The 17,015-nt window shown below is 35.9% G+C and overlaps 1 protein-coding gene across 4 annotated transcripts in view; it reads right to left on the bottom strand.

Moving 5' to 3' along the window:
- The window catches only part of YTHDC2 (YTH domain containing 2), a 77,784-nt gene that overhangs the window by 10,981 nt on the left and 49,788 nt on the right, over window positions 1-17,015 (bottom strand). For 3 of the 4 annotated variants that reach the window (XM_041762843.1, XM_041762844.1, XM_041762847.1), the window contains 4 exons: window positions 15,363-15,568; window positions 14,821-15,016; window positions 9,261-9,370; window positions 6,418-6,710 (listed from right to left, as the gene is read on the bottom strand). In XM_041762843.1, the coding sequence (XP_041618777.1) occupies window positions 6,418-6,710; window positions 9,261-9,370; window positions 14,821-15,016; window positions 15,363-15,568 (805 nt within the window). Of the gene's footprint in view, window positions 1-6,417; window positions 6,764-9,260; window positions 9,371-14,820; window positions 15,017-15,362; window positions 15,569-17,015 lie in introns of those variants that run through there. The other variant, XM_041762846.1, reaches the window with a different exon arrangement.

Consider the following 17,015-nt stretch of genomic DNA (forward strand, 5'->3'; position numbering starts at 1 on the left):
TTAATGTTAACAAATACTCAAAGTATTATTTCCTTTACAAAATTCCTAACCTCCTATAAGATGCTATAGAAAGAAGAGGTCTTTAATAGTATATAATTATTTAAATACAGCTATGCTAATGGCCCTTAATAGAATATCACCCACTCTACTTCTCTTCCACTTTCATAGAATATCTTAAAGCCAAATAAAATATATTTTTAAAGTATACTAAAAAGTTACAGTATGATAAAGTATTAAAATACTGCTGGACTAGAGTCAGGAGAGAAGATTTCTAGGACAGTACTAAATTCACAACTAAGGTATGTGATCCTGGGCAAGTCTCTTATCTGAGCTTTAATTTATGTGTTAAATAAAAGGATTATACTAGATAAACCGTATGGTTCTTCTATTCTAAAATTCTATGAATAAGTGCAGCAAAGCTGGCAGTCAGGAATTTTACAATTTTCCTAAAAGTATAGGTCTTTGTGGAACAACCAGACATTAAAAAAAAAAAAAAAAAAAAGAGGGGATCCCTGGGTGGCGCAGCGGTTTAGCGCCTGCCTTTGGCCCAGGGCGCGATCCTGGAGACCCGGGATCGAATCCCACATCGGGCTCCCGGTGCATGGAGCCTGCTTCTCCCTCTGCCTGTGTCTCTGCCCCTCTCTCTCTGTGACTATCATACATATATAAATAAAAATTAAAAAAAAAAAAAGTTTAAAAAAAAAAAAAAAAAAGACATTTGAATACTTCCTACTTCCTGAAGTCATGCAATACACAAAGTTCACAGCACCACCTATAAAATACACTTGCCAAAATAGTGGCTCTAATCAAACCCCAAGAACTATCTACCAGTTTACATAAAATACATGTGGTATGGCAACAAATAAGGCCAAGAAGAAACAGACAAACTCAGAATGTGGTATACCTCACGATACCACCAATGTATTTTTCAATCAACAGAAAGAGTCCTAACTCTGGGAAACGAACTAGGGGTGGTGGAAAGGGAAGAGGGCGGGGGGTGGGGTGAATGGGTGATGGGCACTGAGGGGGGCACTTGTCGGGATGAGCACTGGGTGTTATTCTGTATGTTGGCAAATTGAACACCAATAAAAAATAAATTTATTATTAAAAAAAAAATCAACAGAGAGGGCGCCTGGGTGACCCAGTCGGTTAAGTGTCTGCCTTGGGTCAGGTCACGATCCCAAGGTCTTGGGATCAAATCTGTGTTGGACTCCCTGCTTGTCCCTTTCCCTCTGCTCCTCCCCCAGCCCACTCATGTTCTCTCTCTCACTCTCTCAAATAAAATTTAAAAAGTTAACAGAGGAACCGTTCTAGATCACAAGACTCAAGAAACAGGACACCCTGATACAATGCATGAGATCTCCCTGGAAGTTAATTCAAATAAATGTATAGTATGAGAACTGGGGAAATGATGATTTTACTGGGATTGATAATTGGATTTTGATTATATAGAAAACTTCCTCTATTTTTTTAAGTAGGCTCCACGCACAGTATGGAGCCCAACATGGGGCTTGAACTCACAACCCTGAGATCAAGACCTGAACCAAGATCAAGAGTTAGATGCTTAACTGACTGAGCCATCCGGGCACCCCAAAATTACTCTATTTTTAAGACATGCATATTTAAACATGGAAGAGTAAAATGCCATGATGTATGGGATATATTTTGAAATATATAAATCAAAAAAGAAAGCCAAAGTGAACAAAAAATTTGGTTAGATACTGCAAACAGGTGAAAATCTTGGTAACTGCTGAATGTGGAATATGGAGTTCATTATGGCTTATCGTTTAGTTTGCTGTGTTTAACAATATTTATAATAAATAAGTTTAAAACAAAAAAGGATGTGTTCAATAATTCATACATGTCCATAGAGACTTGCAATTATAATTATTCTTCCTTCAAAATAAGTTCAAACAGCTTATCTCCATGAGTCACTTCTCTTTCAGTAACTATCTTAGATCCAGGATTTTTCCATTCACAAATGAAATAAAATAGCAAAAGCCTAAAGATACTAACAAAAAACTATATAATGAACGCACATCTGAGTCATTAACAACCTCCTAAGAATGTAAAAAAAAACAACCTTTCAAGGGTTTTTACTCAAATTCGAACCACAATCCTATTGTTCTTACCTTGGCACCTTGGTGACCTGAAAATTAGGCAACAGAACTTAATGAGGGTAAAATCTTATTACAATGAAAATGTATTTTCCAGTCTACCTTTTGGTTTTCAAATTGATCTTTAAGTCTGAGCTCCATTCTAGCTTCCCTCTCTCATGTTTGGCTTCCCTGGAAAATTTCATCCAGGTAGAAACAAAGCATTCTGTGAACCTCTCCACCTGAATTTTCATTTAAGTAGTTCTGACATGGAATTCATTTATCTCATTTCTCTTACAGAAGAGATGCACTTGTCCTCTGCCATCAAATTATTATTTAGAAAATGAAGGCAAAAAACACATTGGTTTGATTTTAGGATGGAACATGGGCAATTTCTATTATTTAAATAGTTTCTAAAACCATTTAAAATACTTTCAAAAAATGCTTTTATTAAAAGCAGTTATGTAATCTATATCTTACCACTGTAGAGTGAAACATTAACTATAAATACTTTCTCTCCAAGAAATAATCTCACAAAAACTGTTAATTTCTCCCTTCAAAAATAAATCCTAAGAGTCCTCATTCTATTCCCCACAAAATCCATCAACTCCAGGCCTTAACTAATACTACCAAAAGTCTGAAGGTACATGAAATTCCAGATCTCACTGATCAACAGGTAAGAGAATGAAGATTGGGGGATCCCTGGGTGGCTCAGTGGTTTAGCGCCAGCCTTCAGCCCAGAGTGTGATCCTGGAGTCCCGGGATTGAGTCCCGTATCGGGCTCCCTGCATGGAGCCTGCCTCTCCCTCTGCCTGTGTCTCTGCCTCTGTGTGTGTGTCTCTCCTGAATAAATAAAAATCTTAAAAAAAAAAAAAAAAAAAAGAATGAAGAATGTCAGGCTACAACTTGTAAGGAAATGAAACTGCTTGGTCTTGATATATCATAGGGAAAAACGGAATTTATAAGCCAATATCTGAATTATAATATTACATTTAAGAATTTTAATTTTATTAATTTTATTAAATTTCTAATTTTTACTAAATAAGCATGTACTACTTTAAGAAAAAAGGAAGCTATTTTTTTGAAAGCTGTGTGTGTGTGTCTTCAAAGGCAAGGGAAACACAAAGGCAAAAATGAACTATTGGGACTTCGTCAAGATAGAGTTTCTTTTTTTGTTTTAGTTTTGTTGACTGTTTCCTTTCCGCAAAGGAAACAATCAACAAAACTAAAAGGCAACCTACAGAATAGGGAAGATATTTGCAAAGGACTAGTATCCAAAGTCTATAAAGAACTTATCAAACTCAAAACTCCCCACAAAAACAATAATCCAGTCAAGAAATGGGCAGAAGACATGAACAGACATTTCTCCAAAGAAGACATACAAAAAGCACCAGACACATGGAAAAATGCTCCACATCACTTGGCATCAGGGAAATACAAATCAAAACCACAATGAGATACCACCTTGCAGCTGTTGGAATGGCTAAAATTAACAACTCAGGAAACAATAGATGTTGGCAAGGATGTGGAGAAAGAGGAACCCTCCTACAGTGTTGATGGGAATGCAAACTGGTGCAGAAACTCTGGAAAACAGTATGGAGGTTTCTCAAAAAGTTAAAAACAGAGCTACTCTACGACTCAGCAACTGCACTACTAGGTATATCCAAAGGATACAAACAGTGATTTGAAGGGGCACCCGCACCCCAATGTCCACAGCAGCCGTGCTCACAGTAGTCAAACTATGGGAAGAGCCCAGATGTCCATCGGCAGATAAATGGATAAAGAAGAGGTGGTGTATATATACAATAGAATATTACTTGGTCATCAAAAAAAGAAATCTTAACAATTTGCAATGACATGGATAGAACTAGAGGGTATAATGCTAAGCAAAATAAGTCAGAGATCATATGATCTCACTCATATGTGGAATTTAAGAAACAAAACAGATAAACATAGGAAAAGGAAAGGAATAATAACATAAGATAGAATAGAGAGGGAGACAAACCATAAGAGACTCTTAACTATAGGAAACAAACTGAAAGTTGCTGGAGGGGAGGGGAGTGGAGGGATTGGGTAACTGGGTGATGAGCATTACGGGGAGCACTTAATGTAATGAGCACTGGGTGTTATATGCAACTGATGAAGCACTAATTCTACCTCTGAAACTAATAATACACCATATGTCAATTAAATAAAATATTAAAATTTTTAATTAATGAATTTAAATAAAAATAAATTAAAATTTTTTAAATTACAAAAAAAGTGTTCATATACGTGAATATATGCACACACACACATATACATTTGCATTTATAAACACAGACACATACACACAACACACAGTCTCTATGAACCTAACAGATTTTTATAGATGGGCCTATGAATAACATTATCACATAACAATTTCTATGGAAAGCTATTCTCACATTCTAAACCACTGTTCAAGTAAGCTTTTAAAACAATCTTTTCAAAAAGTGGGTAGAGTCTATAAAGGAAATGTGCCTTTTACTCTTCTATTGTCCAATAGAGCCTATCTACATCAGAGAGAAACATTCAGGAACACACACAGTTTCCCTGGCAAATGACTGAATTTTTCCTCAAATGTTGAAGAACCTGGAAACCAGTATGTACTACTCCCCTTTCACTGAAATCTGACCTGATGAAGACTTATGCTTCATTCAATTATGCAAATCTGACCAAAAGAAGATACTAACAGCCCTATCAGATACTTAAAAAACAGTAAACATCACATATCTTTTATGTTTCCACTGTTTCTATTTTCAGTGGGTTTTTTTAAAGATTTTATTTATTTATTCAGGAGAGACACAGAGAGAGAAAGAGGCAGAGACACCGGCAGAGAGAGAAGCAGGTTCCATGCAGAGAGCCCTATATGGGCCTCAATCCTGGAACCCCAGGATCATGCCCTGCGCTGAAGGCAGGCGCCAAACCGCTGAGCCACCTAGGTGTCCCTATTTTCAATGTTTTTAACAATGAAATACTCTTACCACACAGACTTTCTACCAATATTGCCAAAACTAGCATCACAGACAAGAATATTGTCTTTGTGATGAATTCTAGCAGGGTAAAATGTTTTAACTGATATAAAGAAACTTTGATTCTAACATGTTTTGACACAAAGTATTTCTGAATCATGACCAATGATTCATTACAACTATTATATAATCAAAATATACTTTTAGATAAGTAATTCAATTTAAGAGCTCTCCTATTATTGTTAATAATCACACAATAAATAAAAATATCACATTTAATTGCTAAATGCTGGAAAGAAAAGAATTTGGTTAAAGTGTAACAGATTTTGTCACTACAGTAAATTTATTTATTATATGCCTTCCTCAGAAGATAAACTCTCTGAAGGAAGAGATCTTGTCTAGTACACTACTGTATCTCTTACATCAAGCACACACGTTTAATGCATCACTCAATAAATGCATGAATAACTGATCTTCTGTAGGAATACTGTCAGCAATATTTTGACACCTAGGTAAGACTTGTGAGGAGGTTGTTCTTTTAAATGGCCACAGTCCGTACTTCTTGCTGTAGGATATCTGGGAAAGATATTACCTGACATATATAAACAAAAATACATAATTTTAAACTATTGGTAATTTTTTTAACAGACCCTAAACTTGTGAACTCTTGAAATTACACATTTTTACTTTTCCTTGATAAAAGAATTTCCTAATTAAATGACTCCTAAGATACGAGTAGCTTAAAATCTTTCATATTATCTTAATATTTATAAGAATATGTTTTGAAAGTATAAAACGTGAGGTTCCTGGGTGGTGCAGTCAGTTAAGTGTTCAATTCCTGGTTTTGGCTCAGCTTGCGATCTCAGGGACATCAGATCAAGCCCCGAGTCTGGCTCTGCACTCAGTGCAGTCTGCTTAAGACCCTCTCTTCCTCTGCCCCTGCTCAAATAAATAAATAAATCCATTAAAAAAAAAAAAAAGTAAAAGCTCTTCCCATTTTTACCATAACCTTTTTGTGTATTTTTTTTTTAAGATTTTATTTTTTCATGAGAGACACACAGAGAGAGAGAGAGAGAGAGGCAGAGAAACAGGTCTCTCTAGAGAAGCAGGCTCCATGCAGGGAGCCTGACATAGAACTTGATTCTGGGTCTCCAGGATCACGCCCTGGGCTGAAGGCGGCGCTAAACCGCTGAGCCACCTGGGCTGCCCTATTTGTGTTGTTTTAAAGCAATTTTTAAATAATATAAAAGCACATGATTCTATGATAAATAACTAATTTTCCTAGAGAAAATATCTCCCATTTTGATAAAATGTCACCAAATGTTTACCTTTCTGCAGTAGCAGACTCATCAGAAAATTCAGTATCTGCTGAAGTTTTCCTACTGTTATTTGACCTCCAAGAAGATGCCAGGGGAAGTTCTTCTGAAGACATAGGCCTTGGCCTCTGACCTATTCCAGATGGCTGTTGTAAACCTGCAGACTGTTCTTCAGTGCTCAGAACAGCTATAATGGCTCTTATGGTAGCTTCATCAACTTGAGACCAAGGTTTAGACGGAGCTCTCATTCGGCGTAAAAATAAGCTGTGCCACTTCTGTCTGAGTTGCAGCAATAAACTGGCTGCCTGTAATACAACAGTTTCTTCAGTTCAAGTAGATCCAAAAATGTATACCCTCCCTGCAAAACATCCATTTATTAGTGAAGGTCTGCAACTGTTTCCAAAGGATACTTTGCCACTTGTCAGGAAGTAACGTATTCCATTCTTTTTGTTGCACAAATGAGATAAAGTTTCTTATTTATCTAATTTGAGGCACTAGACACAAAATCACATGAAATAGTTCAATTGAAGAGATACCAAATAATGTGTGGTAGAGTGTGAGTAAAACTGGAAAGGCAGCAGCAGAGTAAATAAAGAAAAATACATTTAGTTCCATTTATAGTTTTAGTGCCTGTAGAACATCCAAATGTTCTACAGTCCACCAAGCTAGATATATAGACAGACTCAGGAGTCATCAGTGCATAAATGGTTACTAAATCTACACGCGTCAGTAAGGTCCCCAGAGATTGTGCAGAGACATGAAAACAGCAGAGGAAAGCCCAGAGTACTGGAGAGTATCTAACATTTAAGGCACAAACATATACAGAAGAGTCCGTGAAAGAACCTAAAAAGAAATGACTTTTTGAGGAAGAAGAATCAAAAAGATTAATGTCACAGTAACTTGTGACAAAGTTGGGACAGGAGTGAGGAAGAAGTGGGGAAGGGCAGAATGACATAAGGAAGAGTAGGGACAACAGCTCCTAACATGAGGGGAAGGATGAACTCAAAGACAGCAGGCTGGCCTTGACCACGTGGGAGACATGCTGACCTTGGCCAGGGCAGGTCTAGTGAAGGGAAGGGCTGATGCAAATGAAAGTGGGATTCCAGTAGGCTGAAGTGATGAGTGACCATAAAAAATTTGTAAAAACATAAGCCTAGCCAGTTGTCAACTACTGACAGCTTAACTGACCACCCTCCCCCCTACCCAACAAAAGAAAAAGGATATAGAATGATCTTTTAAAAATACAGCTGGAGCTTTTACCAGAATCTATCTTTTGTAATTATGTATCCTACTTAAGGCACAAAAGGCTGAAAAAAAGCAAGGATTCATTAACTCTCTGAATCTATTAAATACTAACAGTTGACCACTACAAGTGGTTCAATGACCTAAGAGTCACATCACATCAACTTTTTTCCTGTTGTAGTTTCTAAAATTGTTGACTTTTAGCTGTCTGACAGATTCAAAGCAAAATAATCATGCCATTATTTATTTATTTTTAAAAAAAAATTTTTTTTTAATTTTTATTTATTTATGATAGTCACAGAGAGATAGAGAGAGGCAGAAACACAGGCAGAGGGAGAAGCAGGCTCCATGCACCGGGAGCCCGACGTGGGATTCGATCCCGGGTCTCCAGGATCACGCCCTGGGCTAAAAGCAGGCGCCAAACCGCTGCGCCACCCAGGGATCCCCATGCCATTATTTAGTCCTGGAGTTCAAGACTAAATGTTGATGTGAAAAATTATTGTAGTAAACTTTTAAAATAACAAAGAAACTTTGGGACGCCTGGGTGGCTCAGCAGTTGAGCACCTGCCTTCAGCCCAGGGCACAATCCCTGAGTCACACGACCAAGTCCCACACTGGGCTCCCTACATGGAGCCTGCTTCTCCCTCTGCCTGTGTCTCTGCCTCTCTCTCTCTGTGTCTCTCATCAATAAATAAATAAAATCTTAAAAAAAAAAAAAAAAAGAAACCTTAAGCTCTATTTTAGCCAAATGATGAAATGGAATCTGAAATTATATTAGAACACTTTCCTTGTCTTCAAACTATTTGGTGTAACAGAATATTGATATACAGCTTGGTGGATTTCACCACTTAATGCACATTCTTCTCCTTTCCTTCCCCCAATAATATGCATACCAGAAAATGTGCGTTTGTCTAAGGAATTATTTTGTTTGCTACCATTTAACGAATCTAAAAATTTTGAGTAAATGTACCTCAGTCTAATCAGATTTTTATAACTACACTTAAAACCCTTAATTCCTGGGGATCCCTCAGTGGCTCAGCGGTTTGGCGCCTGCCTTTGGCCCAGGGCATGATTCTGGAGTACAGGGATGGAGTCCCGCATCAGGCTCCTTGCATGGAGCCTGCTTCTCCCTCTGCCTGTGTCTCTGCCTCTCTCTCTCTCTCTCTCTCTCCCTGTGTCTCTCATGAATAAATAAATAAAATCTTTAAAAAAAAAAAAAAAAAAAGAACGTCTTTCATTTGAAAAAAGACATTCAATTTTCCCAATTTGGAGATACACAAAAAGAGAAAACAGAATGAACTCATATCTTTCTCTTACAGAGTTATATGAAATACAGGGAGTTCTTGGATACCACCCAACACTCACTATTTTCTTATATATACAGAAATACTCAAATATTTCTGTGCTTAAATATGAGCCACCCTGAGGCTTTTCAAATCCTTTATTTAAATAAACCCCAGTATGTCAGAATGCACAGGGGCCCTATGAAAACTGAAACTTTATTCTCTAATACTAAGAGCTCAATAGTAAAGGCATCATTTTCATCATACTGATATGTTAAATCATACTCACTGAATAAAAGAAACTTACCACACTACTGAAAAGCAACTTACCTCAGGGTCTAGTTTGAAATTGAGCCACTCATCAAGTTTCAAAGCTGCCAAATTAGCAGTAGTTCTATCTTCCATTTCACTATCACTACTGTCATTAGGAATACCATCCACTGTTCAAACACATATTGAAAGGAAAAATTTCACTTTTACCATCTCATAGCAAAAGACGTAGACACAGACATTCCATATTTACATAAATCCTCCTGACATGCTAACAGTTTGGGTGGGAGTTCTCCAAATCCGAGAGTTTACAAATTAAGTCTCAATATTTATAAAAAGGGGGAAAAGACATTTTAAAGACTATAATCTCGGGCAGCCCTGGTGGCGCAGCGGTTTGGCGCCACCTGCAGTCCAGGGTGTGATCCTGGAGACCCAGGATAGAGTCCCTTGTTGGGCTCCCTGTGTGGAGCCTGCTTCTCCCTCTGCCTGTGTCTCTACCTCTCTCTCTGTGTGTCTCTCATGAATAAATAAATAAAATCTTTAAAAAAATAAAAAATAATAATAAAGACTATAACCTCTAATCAAAATGCAACAAAATGGGCAGCCTGGGTGGCTCAGCAGTTTTATGCTGCCTTCAGCCCAGGGCATGATCCTGGAGTCCCAGGATCAAGTCCCACATCAGGCTCCCTGCATGGAGCCTGCTTCTCCCTCTGCCTGTGTCTCTGCCTCTCTCTGTGTGTGTGTCTCTCATGAATAAATAAAAATTAAAAATCTAAAAAAAAAAAGCAAAATTTAAAAAAAGAACTTAAAAATCAAAACACAATATTTAAATAATAACTGGATGAAGAAAACTAAGAATAAAGAAGGGAATGAAAATACTATAAATCAAGAAATACTCATGTAAATTCACAGGTTTCAATTTAAAAGAAGAAAAGGAGATGTGGTGCCTAGGTGGCTCAGTTGGTTAAGTGGCCAACTCTTGATCTCATCTCAGGTCTTGATCTTGGAGTCATGAGTTTGGGCCCCATGGTGGATGTAGAGATTCTTTAAATAAACATTTTTTTAAAAAGGTAAAGATGCCAAATATAATATGCTTATCATGTGGCTTCCTAAAAAGAAATAAAGACAATTTAATAAATGGAGGGGAAAGGTGAGAAATACAATAACTGAAATGAAATATAGGGACGCCCAGGTGACTCAGGGGTTGAGCGCCTGCCTTCAGCCCAGGACATGATCCCGGAATCCTGGGATCGAGTCCCACGCTGGGCTCCCTGCATGGAGCCTGCTTCTCTCTCTGACTGTGTCTGCCTCTGTGTGTGTGTCTCTCATGAATAAATAAAATCTTTAAAAAAAATGAAATGAAATATAAACTAAAGAGAATCAACATCAGATTAGATGATGTAGAATAGATCAGTGATCTGGAAGAGGGTAGTAGAAATCACTTAAGATAAACAGCAAAAAGAAAAAACTTTTAAAAATTAGAATAGAAAAAAAATTAGAATAGATTAAAGGGATCTCTAAGATAATATCAAGTATCAAGTATATTGTATTAATATCTAATACAATATCTAATATTTGTATTAGATGGGTCTCAGAAGAAGAGAAAGTAGGGAAGGGGAGAAGCTTTATGTGAAGAAACTAGAGCCAAAAACTTCCCTAACCTGGGAAAAGAAATATACATTCAGGTCCAATAAGCACAAAGAGCTCCAAACAAGATAAACCCAAAGAGGTCCACCGAACACATAATTAAAAGGTCAAAAAGTAAAGATAAGGAGAAAGGAAAACCATAAAAGCAGCAAGAGAAAAACAATTAGTTATATACAATGGAAACTCTTTAAGGTTATCAGCTGATTTTTCAGCAGAAACTTTGCAGACCAGAGGAAACGGGCATGATATATATTCAAAGTGCTGAAAGAAAAAAGTTACAACCAAGCATATTCTACCCTGCAAGATTATCATTCAGAATTGAAGCATAGACAAAGCTTCCCAAATAAAACCTAAAGGAGTTCATGACCACTAGTCTGGCCTTACAAGAAATGTTAAAGGGATTTCTTTAATCAGAAAAGTAAAGGCCATAATTAAAAGAGAACTATGAAAGAAAAAATATCACTGGTGAAAATAAACATATAGTGAAGGTAGTAGATCAATGACTTATAAAGCTGGTATGAAAACTAAAGCCAAGATTACTAAAATAATCTTTACCTACACTAATTACTTAAGGGATATGTAAAATAAGAAGATAAAAATATGATGCCAAAAACATTAAATGTGGGGTGAGGGAATAAAAATATCACTTTTAGAATGTGTTCAAACTTATGCAAATACCAACTTAAAATAGACTGCTGTATACACAGGTTGTTATATATAAACCCCAAGGTAACCACAATCAAAAAATCTATAAAAATCTACACACCCAACATATAAAGCATCTAAACATATAAATCGAAAGGCAGACATAAGGGAGAAATTAACAGTCACACAATAACAGTAAAGAAACACAGCACCCACTTATAGCAATGGATAGATCATCCAGGCAGAAAATCAGTAAGGGCTTAACACATTAGGCCAAAAACAAACAAACAAACAAACAAACAAAACATTAGGCCAGATATACTTAAGAGATATATACAGAATACTCCATCCAAACACAGCAAAATACACAATCTTTTCAAGTGCACATGAAACATTCTCCAGGATATACCATGTATTAAGCCACAAAACAAGTTTCAATATTTTAAGAAGACTGAAATTGTATCAAGCTCCTTTCTAACTACAATGGTATGAAACTAGAAATCAATTATAAGATAAACTGAAAAAACATAAACACATAAAGCCTAAACAACAGGCTACTAAACAAACAATGGGCTGAAGAAGAAATCGAAAAATACCTGGAGACAAATAAAAATGGAAACTCTACACTCTGAAATCTATGGGATGCAGCAGAAGTTGTTCCAAGAGGGAAGTTTATGTGATATAGGCCTACCTCAAGAAGGAACAAAAATTTCTAACAATCTAACTTTATAACTAAAGGAACTAGAAAGAGAACAAAGCCCCCAGTTAGTAGAAGGAAATAACAAAGATCAAAGCAAAAATAAATAAGGTTAATAAAACACAACAGGTCAAAAAAAAAAAAAAAAACACACACACACAACAGAAAAGATCAATGAAACTAAGAGCCGGTTCTTTCAAAAGATAAACAAAATGATTAACCTTTAAACAAACTTATCAAGAAAAAGAGAGAAGGCCCAAACAAATAAAATCAGAAATGAAAGTGAAGTTACAACCAACACCACAGAAATACAAAAGGATTGTAAGACAGTACTACAAAAAAATTATACACCAAAACATTGGACAACCTGGAAGAAATGGATAAATTCCTAGAAACATAGAATCTTCCAAGATGGGATCAGGAAGAAATAGAAAATGTGAACAGACCAATTACTAGTAATGAAATTGAATCAGTAATCAAAAAACTCCCAACCAACAAAAGTCTAGGCTTCACAAGTGAATTCTACCAAACATTTAAGAAGAGTTAATACCTATCCTTCTCAAACTATTTCAAAAAACTGAGAGGAAGGAATGATTCCTAACTCATTCAACAATGCCAGTATTACCCTGATTATCAAAACCAGGCAAAGATGACACACAAAAAAGAAAATTACAGGTGAATATCCCTGATGAACACAGATGCAAAATTCCTCAATAAAATATTAGCAAACTGAATTCAACAATACATTAAAAGGATTATACACCACCATCAAGAGGGATTTATTCTAGGGATGCAAGGATGTTTCAACATCTGCAAATCAATGTAATTTACCACATTAACAAAATGAAAGATAAAAAGTTTATAACCATCTCAAGAAACGCAGAAAAAACATTTCACAAAATTTAATTTCCATTTATGATAAAAACTCTCAACAAAGTGAGAACATACCTCAACATAATAAAGGTCATATATGATAAACCCACAGCTAACATCACACTCAGCAGTCAAAAGCTGAAAGCCTTTCCAGTAAGATCAAGAACAAGACAAGGATGCCCACTCTCACACTTTTATTCAATATAGTCTTAGAAGTCCTAGACACAGCAATCAGACAAGGAAAAAAAAAAGGCATCCAAATTAAGGAAGAATTAAAACTGTCACTATTTGCAGATGACATAGAAAACCCTTAAGATTCAGATAGTAATTACACTTATCATAGTGAGCATTTCATAACATACATAAATGTTGCACCACTATCTTCTAAACCTGAAGTTAATATAATATTGCATATCAACCATAGCTGTTTAATTTTTAAAAATCATTCAGAAAACTACCACAGCCAAAATCCTGAAAATTGTTAATGACCCCTCCCTTTCATTTAACCACCCATTCAATCCAGTTACTAGTAACTCCAAAATAATTTTGAATCTACTTCTCTTCCTATCAGCTGACACCATTGTAGTTCTGAATCATCATTATCTATCATTAAGACCACTCACTGCAAAAAGCCTCCAACCTGCCTCCTTCCTTCCATTCTTACCCCTTCAACAATCCATTCTCACAGCTAGAATGATCTTTTTAAATATAAATTACATCATGTCACTCCCTTACTTAAAATCCTTCAATATCTTCCCTTGCATTTACCATGGCTTACAAGTTCATGCCTTTCTTTCAACATTATCTTATCCCCACTCTCCCCTTGATCATTATGCTCCCAATCCCATAACCTTTGTCAGTTCCTAGAACATTTCCTAGTGGAGAATCATGGCCCTTTGCCATCTTCTCCTATTTCTATATCTTCACACGACTAGGAGCTTCTCATACTTTAGGAACTCATACTCAAATCACATCGCCTCAGAGAAATTAGTTCCAACGTCTCTTTCTAAAGTAGGTCACCACTAAGGCAATCCTCTTTAATTCCTTCATGGTACAATGAAGATTATTTACTTTTTTGCTGTTTACCCCAACTACAATGTAAACTCCTAAGACAGAAACACCTTGTCTATACTGTTTTCTGTTACATCGTCAATGCCTAACTCAACAGCTGACATAGAGGAGTTGACCTATATTTGCTTCACTGAATAGCAAAAAATTGAAAATAAGCAAGATGGTTAAGTGTAAAGGAACATTTTAAATGCATTATGCCACTGTTAAGTGATAGAATATTCTGCAGCCCTTAATATAAAGTATTTTTGAAAATGTATATTCCATCCAATGAAAATAGCAAAATGCAAAATAAATTAAAATACATAAAACTTTTTAAATGTTACATAATATTCTCAAAATAGTATTAAAAAATGTTTGCATAAGGGAAATGGGATCATGGGTTATTATTATTTCCCTTAAACAATGACCTTTATGTTAATTAATTAATTTAAATTAACATTTAATTTCAAGTGGGAGAGAAAAGTGAACTTCCTATCAGTAAGATTAATCAAAAATACACAAATCAATAACAAGTTACCTTAGAAATCAATTTTTAAAACTGAGGTACACTTTAGTATTTTCTAATCAGTCTTAATATATCAAAAGAGAATTACTACTGCATAAATTTTTTGAATTTCAATTTTTATTTGATCTAGTAAAAACATATTTCATTTCAAACCGATTTTTATTTCCTTATAATACAATTACCTCGAAATGATGAAGGTTCTTGAAGAGCATTACTTGCCAACCTAGCTGGTCCACAGAATACCAATACAGTAACAGGTGTCACTGCTGAACAACATCTAATATTAGCTATTCTATGGGCTCTGGTCATTTCATCATAAATAAGCCAATCTGTAGGCAGTGCCTGAATTGCTGCAGCCTGACCATTGGCTGGAGGAATCTATTAAAAATATAAATCAAAAAATTGTTAACTCTATATATCAACCACCTAGTTTACTGGTAATACTTTTAAACTGTAAGAAGTCCCCCAAAGCAACAGATAGTGAATATTAGTAGTCACACAAAAATTAAAGCAAGTCACTGCTCATGCAGCTGGAACACAAGTCTTACATTACCTCTTCCAATTCTAAGATTTCATCAAAATTTTGTTCCAATGTTGAATTATACATATATAACCAATTAATTTCTTAAAGCAGATTGGTATTTCGAGCATTTTTTGTTGATTTTCAACTATGTAAATTAGATTAGTTTCACCTCAAGGCCTAAAAGCATTAAAAATGTTTTACCTTTTTATACTGAGGCTGACTGAGAACCGAAGTGGGATGAAACCGAACTTTTTTCTCCTTTGACCCTGTCAACACTACATTTTCTCTGTCCACATGGACTAAATTAGGATACATGCCTGCCACCAACGCAGCTTTAACAACAGCCCAGTTCTCAGAATTTGTGTTAACATCTCGAATGTCACCACCACCTCGAGCTCTAACAAAACCTTAGAGGAAAAAAAAAAAAAACTTTTTCTATTGTGCACAATATATTTTGAAGCACATGCATTTTTTACAAAACTGTATAACCCAGATAAGTTTAATGATATTCAAATTCCACAATAATTAATAAAGTCTCCTCTAGAAAAAATAAGTGGGAAATATCAGAAAGGGAGACAGAACATGAAAGACTCCTAACTCTGGGAAACGAAGTAGGGGTTGTGGAGGGGGAGGTGGGCGGGGGGTGAGGGTGACTCGGTGGCAGGCACTGAGGTGGGCACTTGACAGGATGAGTACTGGGTGTTATTCTGTATGTTGACAAATTGAACACCAGAAAAATAAATTTATTTTAAAAAAATAAAATAAAGTCTCCTCTATAAAGTTTATAATACAGAATCAATGTTCTAAGAAGGTTTAGGTTTGCTCAGGCTAAAGTAAATAGGAGATCTATTGGGGACTTAAGGACTTTTAAATATATATATATTCTTGCTATAAAGTTCTTCATAAGCTGCTATCAGAAATGTACTACAAGGGGCAGCCCGGGTGGCTCAGCAGTTTAGCGCTGCCTTTGGCCCAGGGCATGATCCTAGAGACCCACGATCGAGTCCCAAGTTGGGCTCCCTGCATGGAGCCTGCTTCTCCCTCTGCCTGTGTCTCTGCCTCTCTCTCTCTCTCTCTCTCTCTCTCTGTATCTCTCATAAATAAATAAAATATTTTTTAAAAAAAGAAAAAAAGAAATGTACTATAATTAAAAAAAAAATGTATTGAAATCAGAGGTGAAAAGCTAAACCTTTCCTCTTACTGGTGTTAACATTTTGGTTATGACAGACATGAATTCTGGAGTAAAGACAAGTAAAAAATTCTTGCTTGAATTTCCAAAGTCCTTGGGATTTTCCCAACATTTGAGACAACTCTAAATCCCTTTGGTTTGCTCTTTATATTATTACTTTGTCACGTTAGCTTATCCATCCATGCATCCAAGCTCTAGTACACTTCTTTGACTATTGTCAATGAACTATGTACTATGCTAATCAAAAGGAAATTTAAAGAAACTCAAAAATAACAATACTGACATTCTCTTTAAAAAAAAAAAAAAAAGGGGGGGGGGGATCCCTGGGTGGCGCAGTGGTTTAGCGCCTGCCTTTGGCCCAGGGCGTGATCCTGGAGACCCGGGATCAAATCCCACATCGGGCTTCTGGTGCATGGAGCCTGCTTCTCCCTCTGCCTGTGTCTCTGCCTCTCTCTCTCTCTCTGTGACTATCATAAATAAATAAATTTTTTAAAAAAAATTTTTTTAAATAAAAAGTAAAAAAAAAAAGCACCTCAAAGATTACTGGCTGTTTTATGTCCAAAAATATGAAGACCAGCATTTTTATCAATCTACTTACATATTTAAATCTATTTCACAGAGTTAATTATTTAATAGTGATAATACAGAACTACAATATCCAAATT

This window comes from Vulpes lagopus, chromosome 7 (genome assembly GCF_018345385.1).
Source record: "Vulpes lagopus strain Blue_001 chromosome 7, ASM1834538v1, whole genome shotgun sequence".
In the NCBI taxonomy this organism is placed as follows: Eukaryota; Metazoa; Chordata; class Mammalia; order Carnivora; family Canidae; genus Vulpes; species Vulpes lagopus.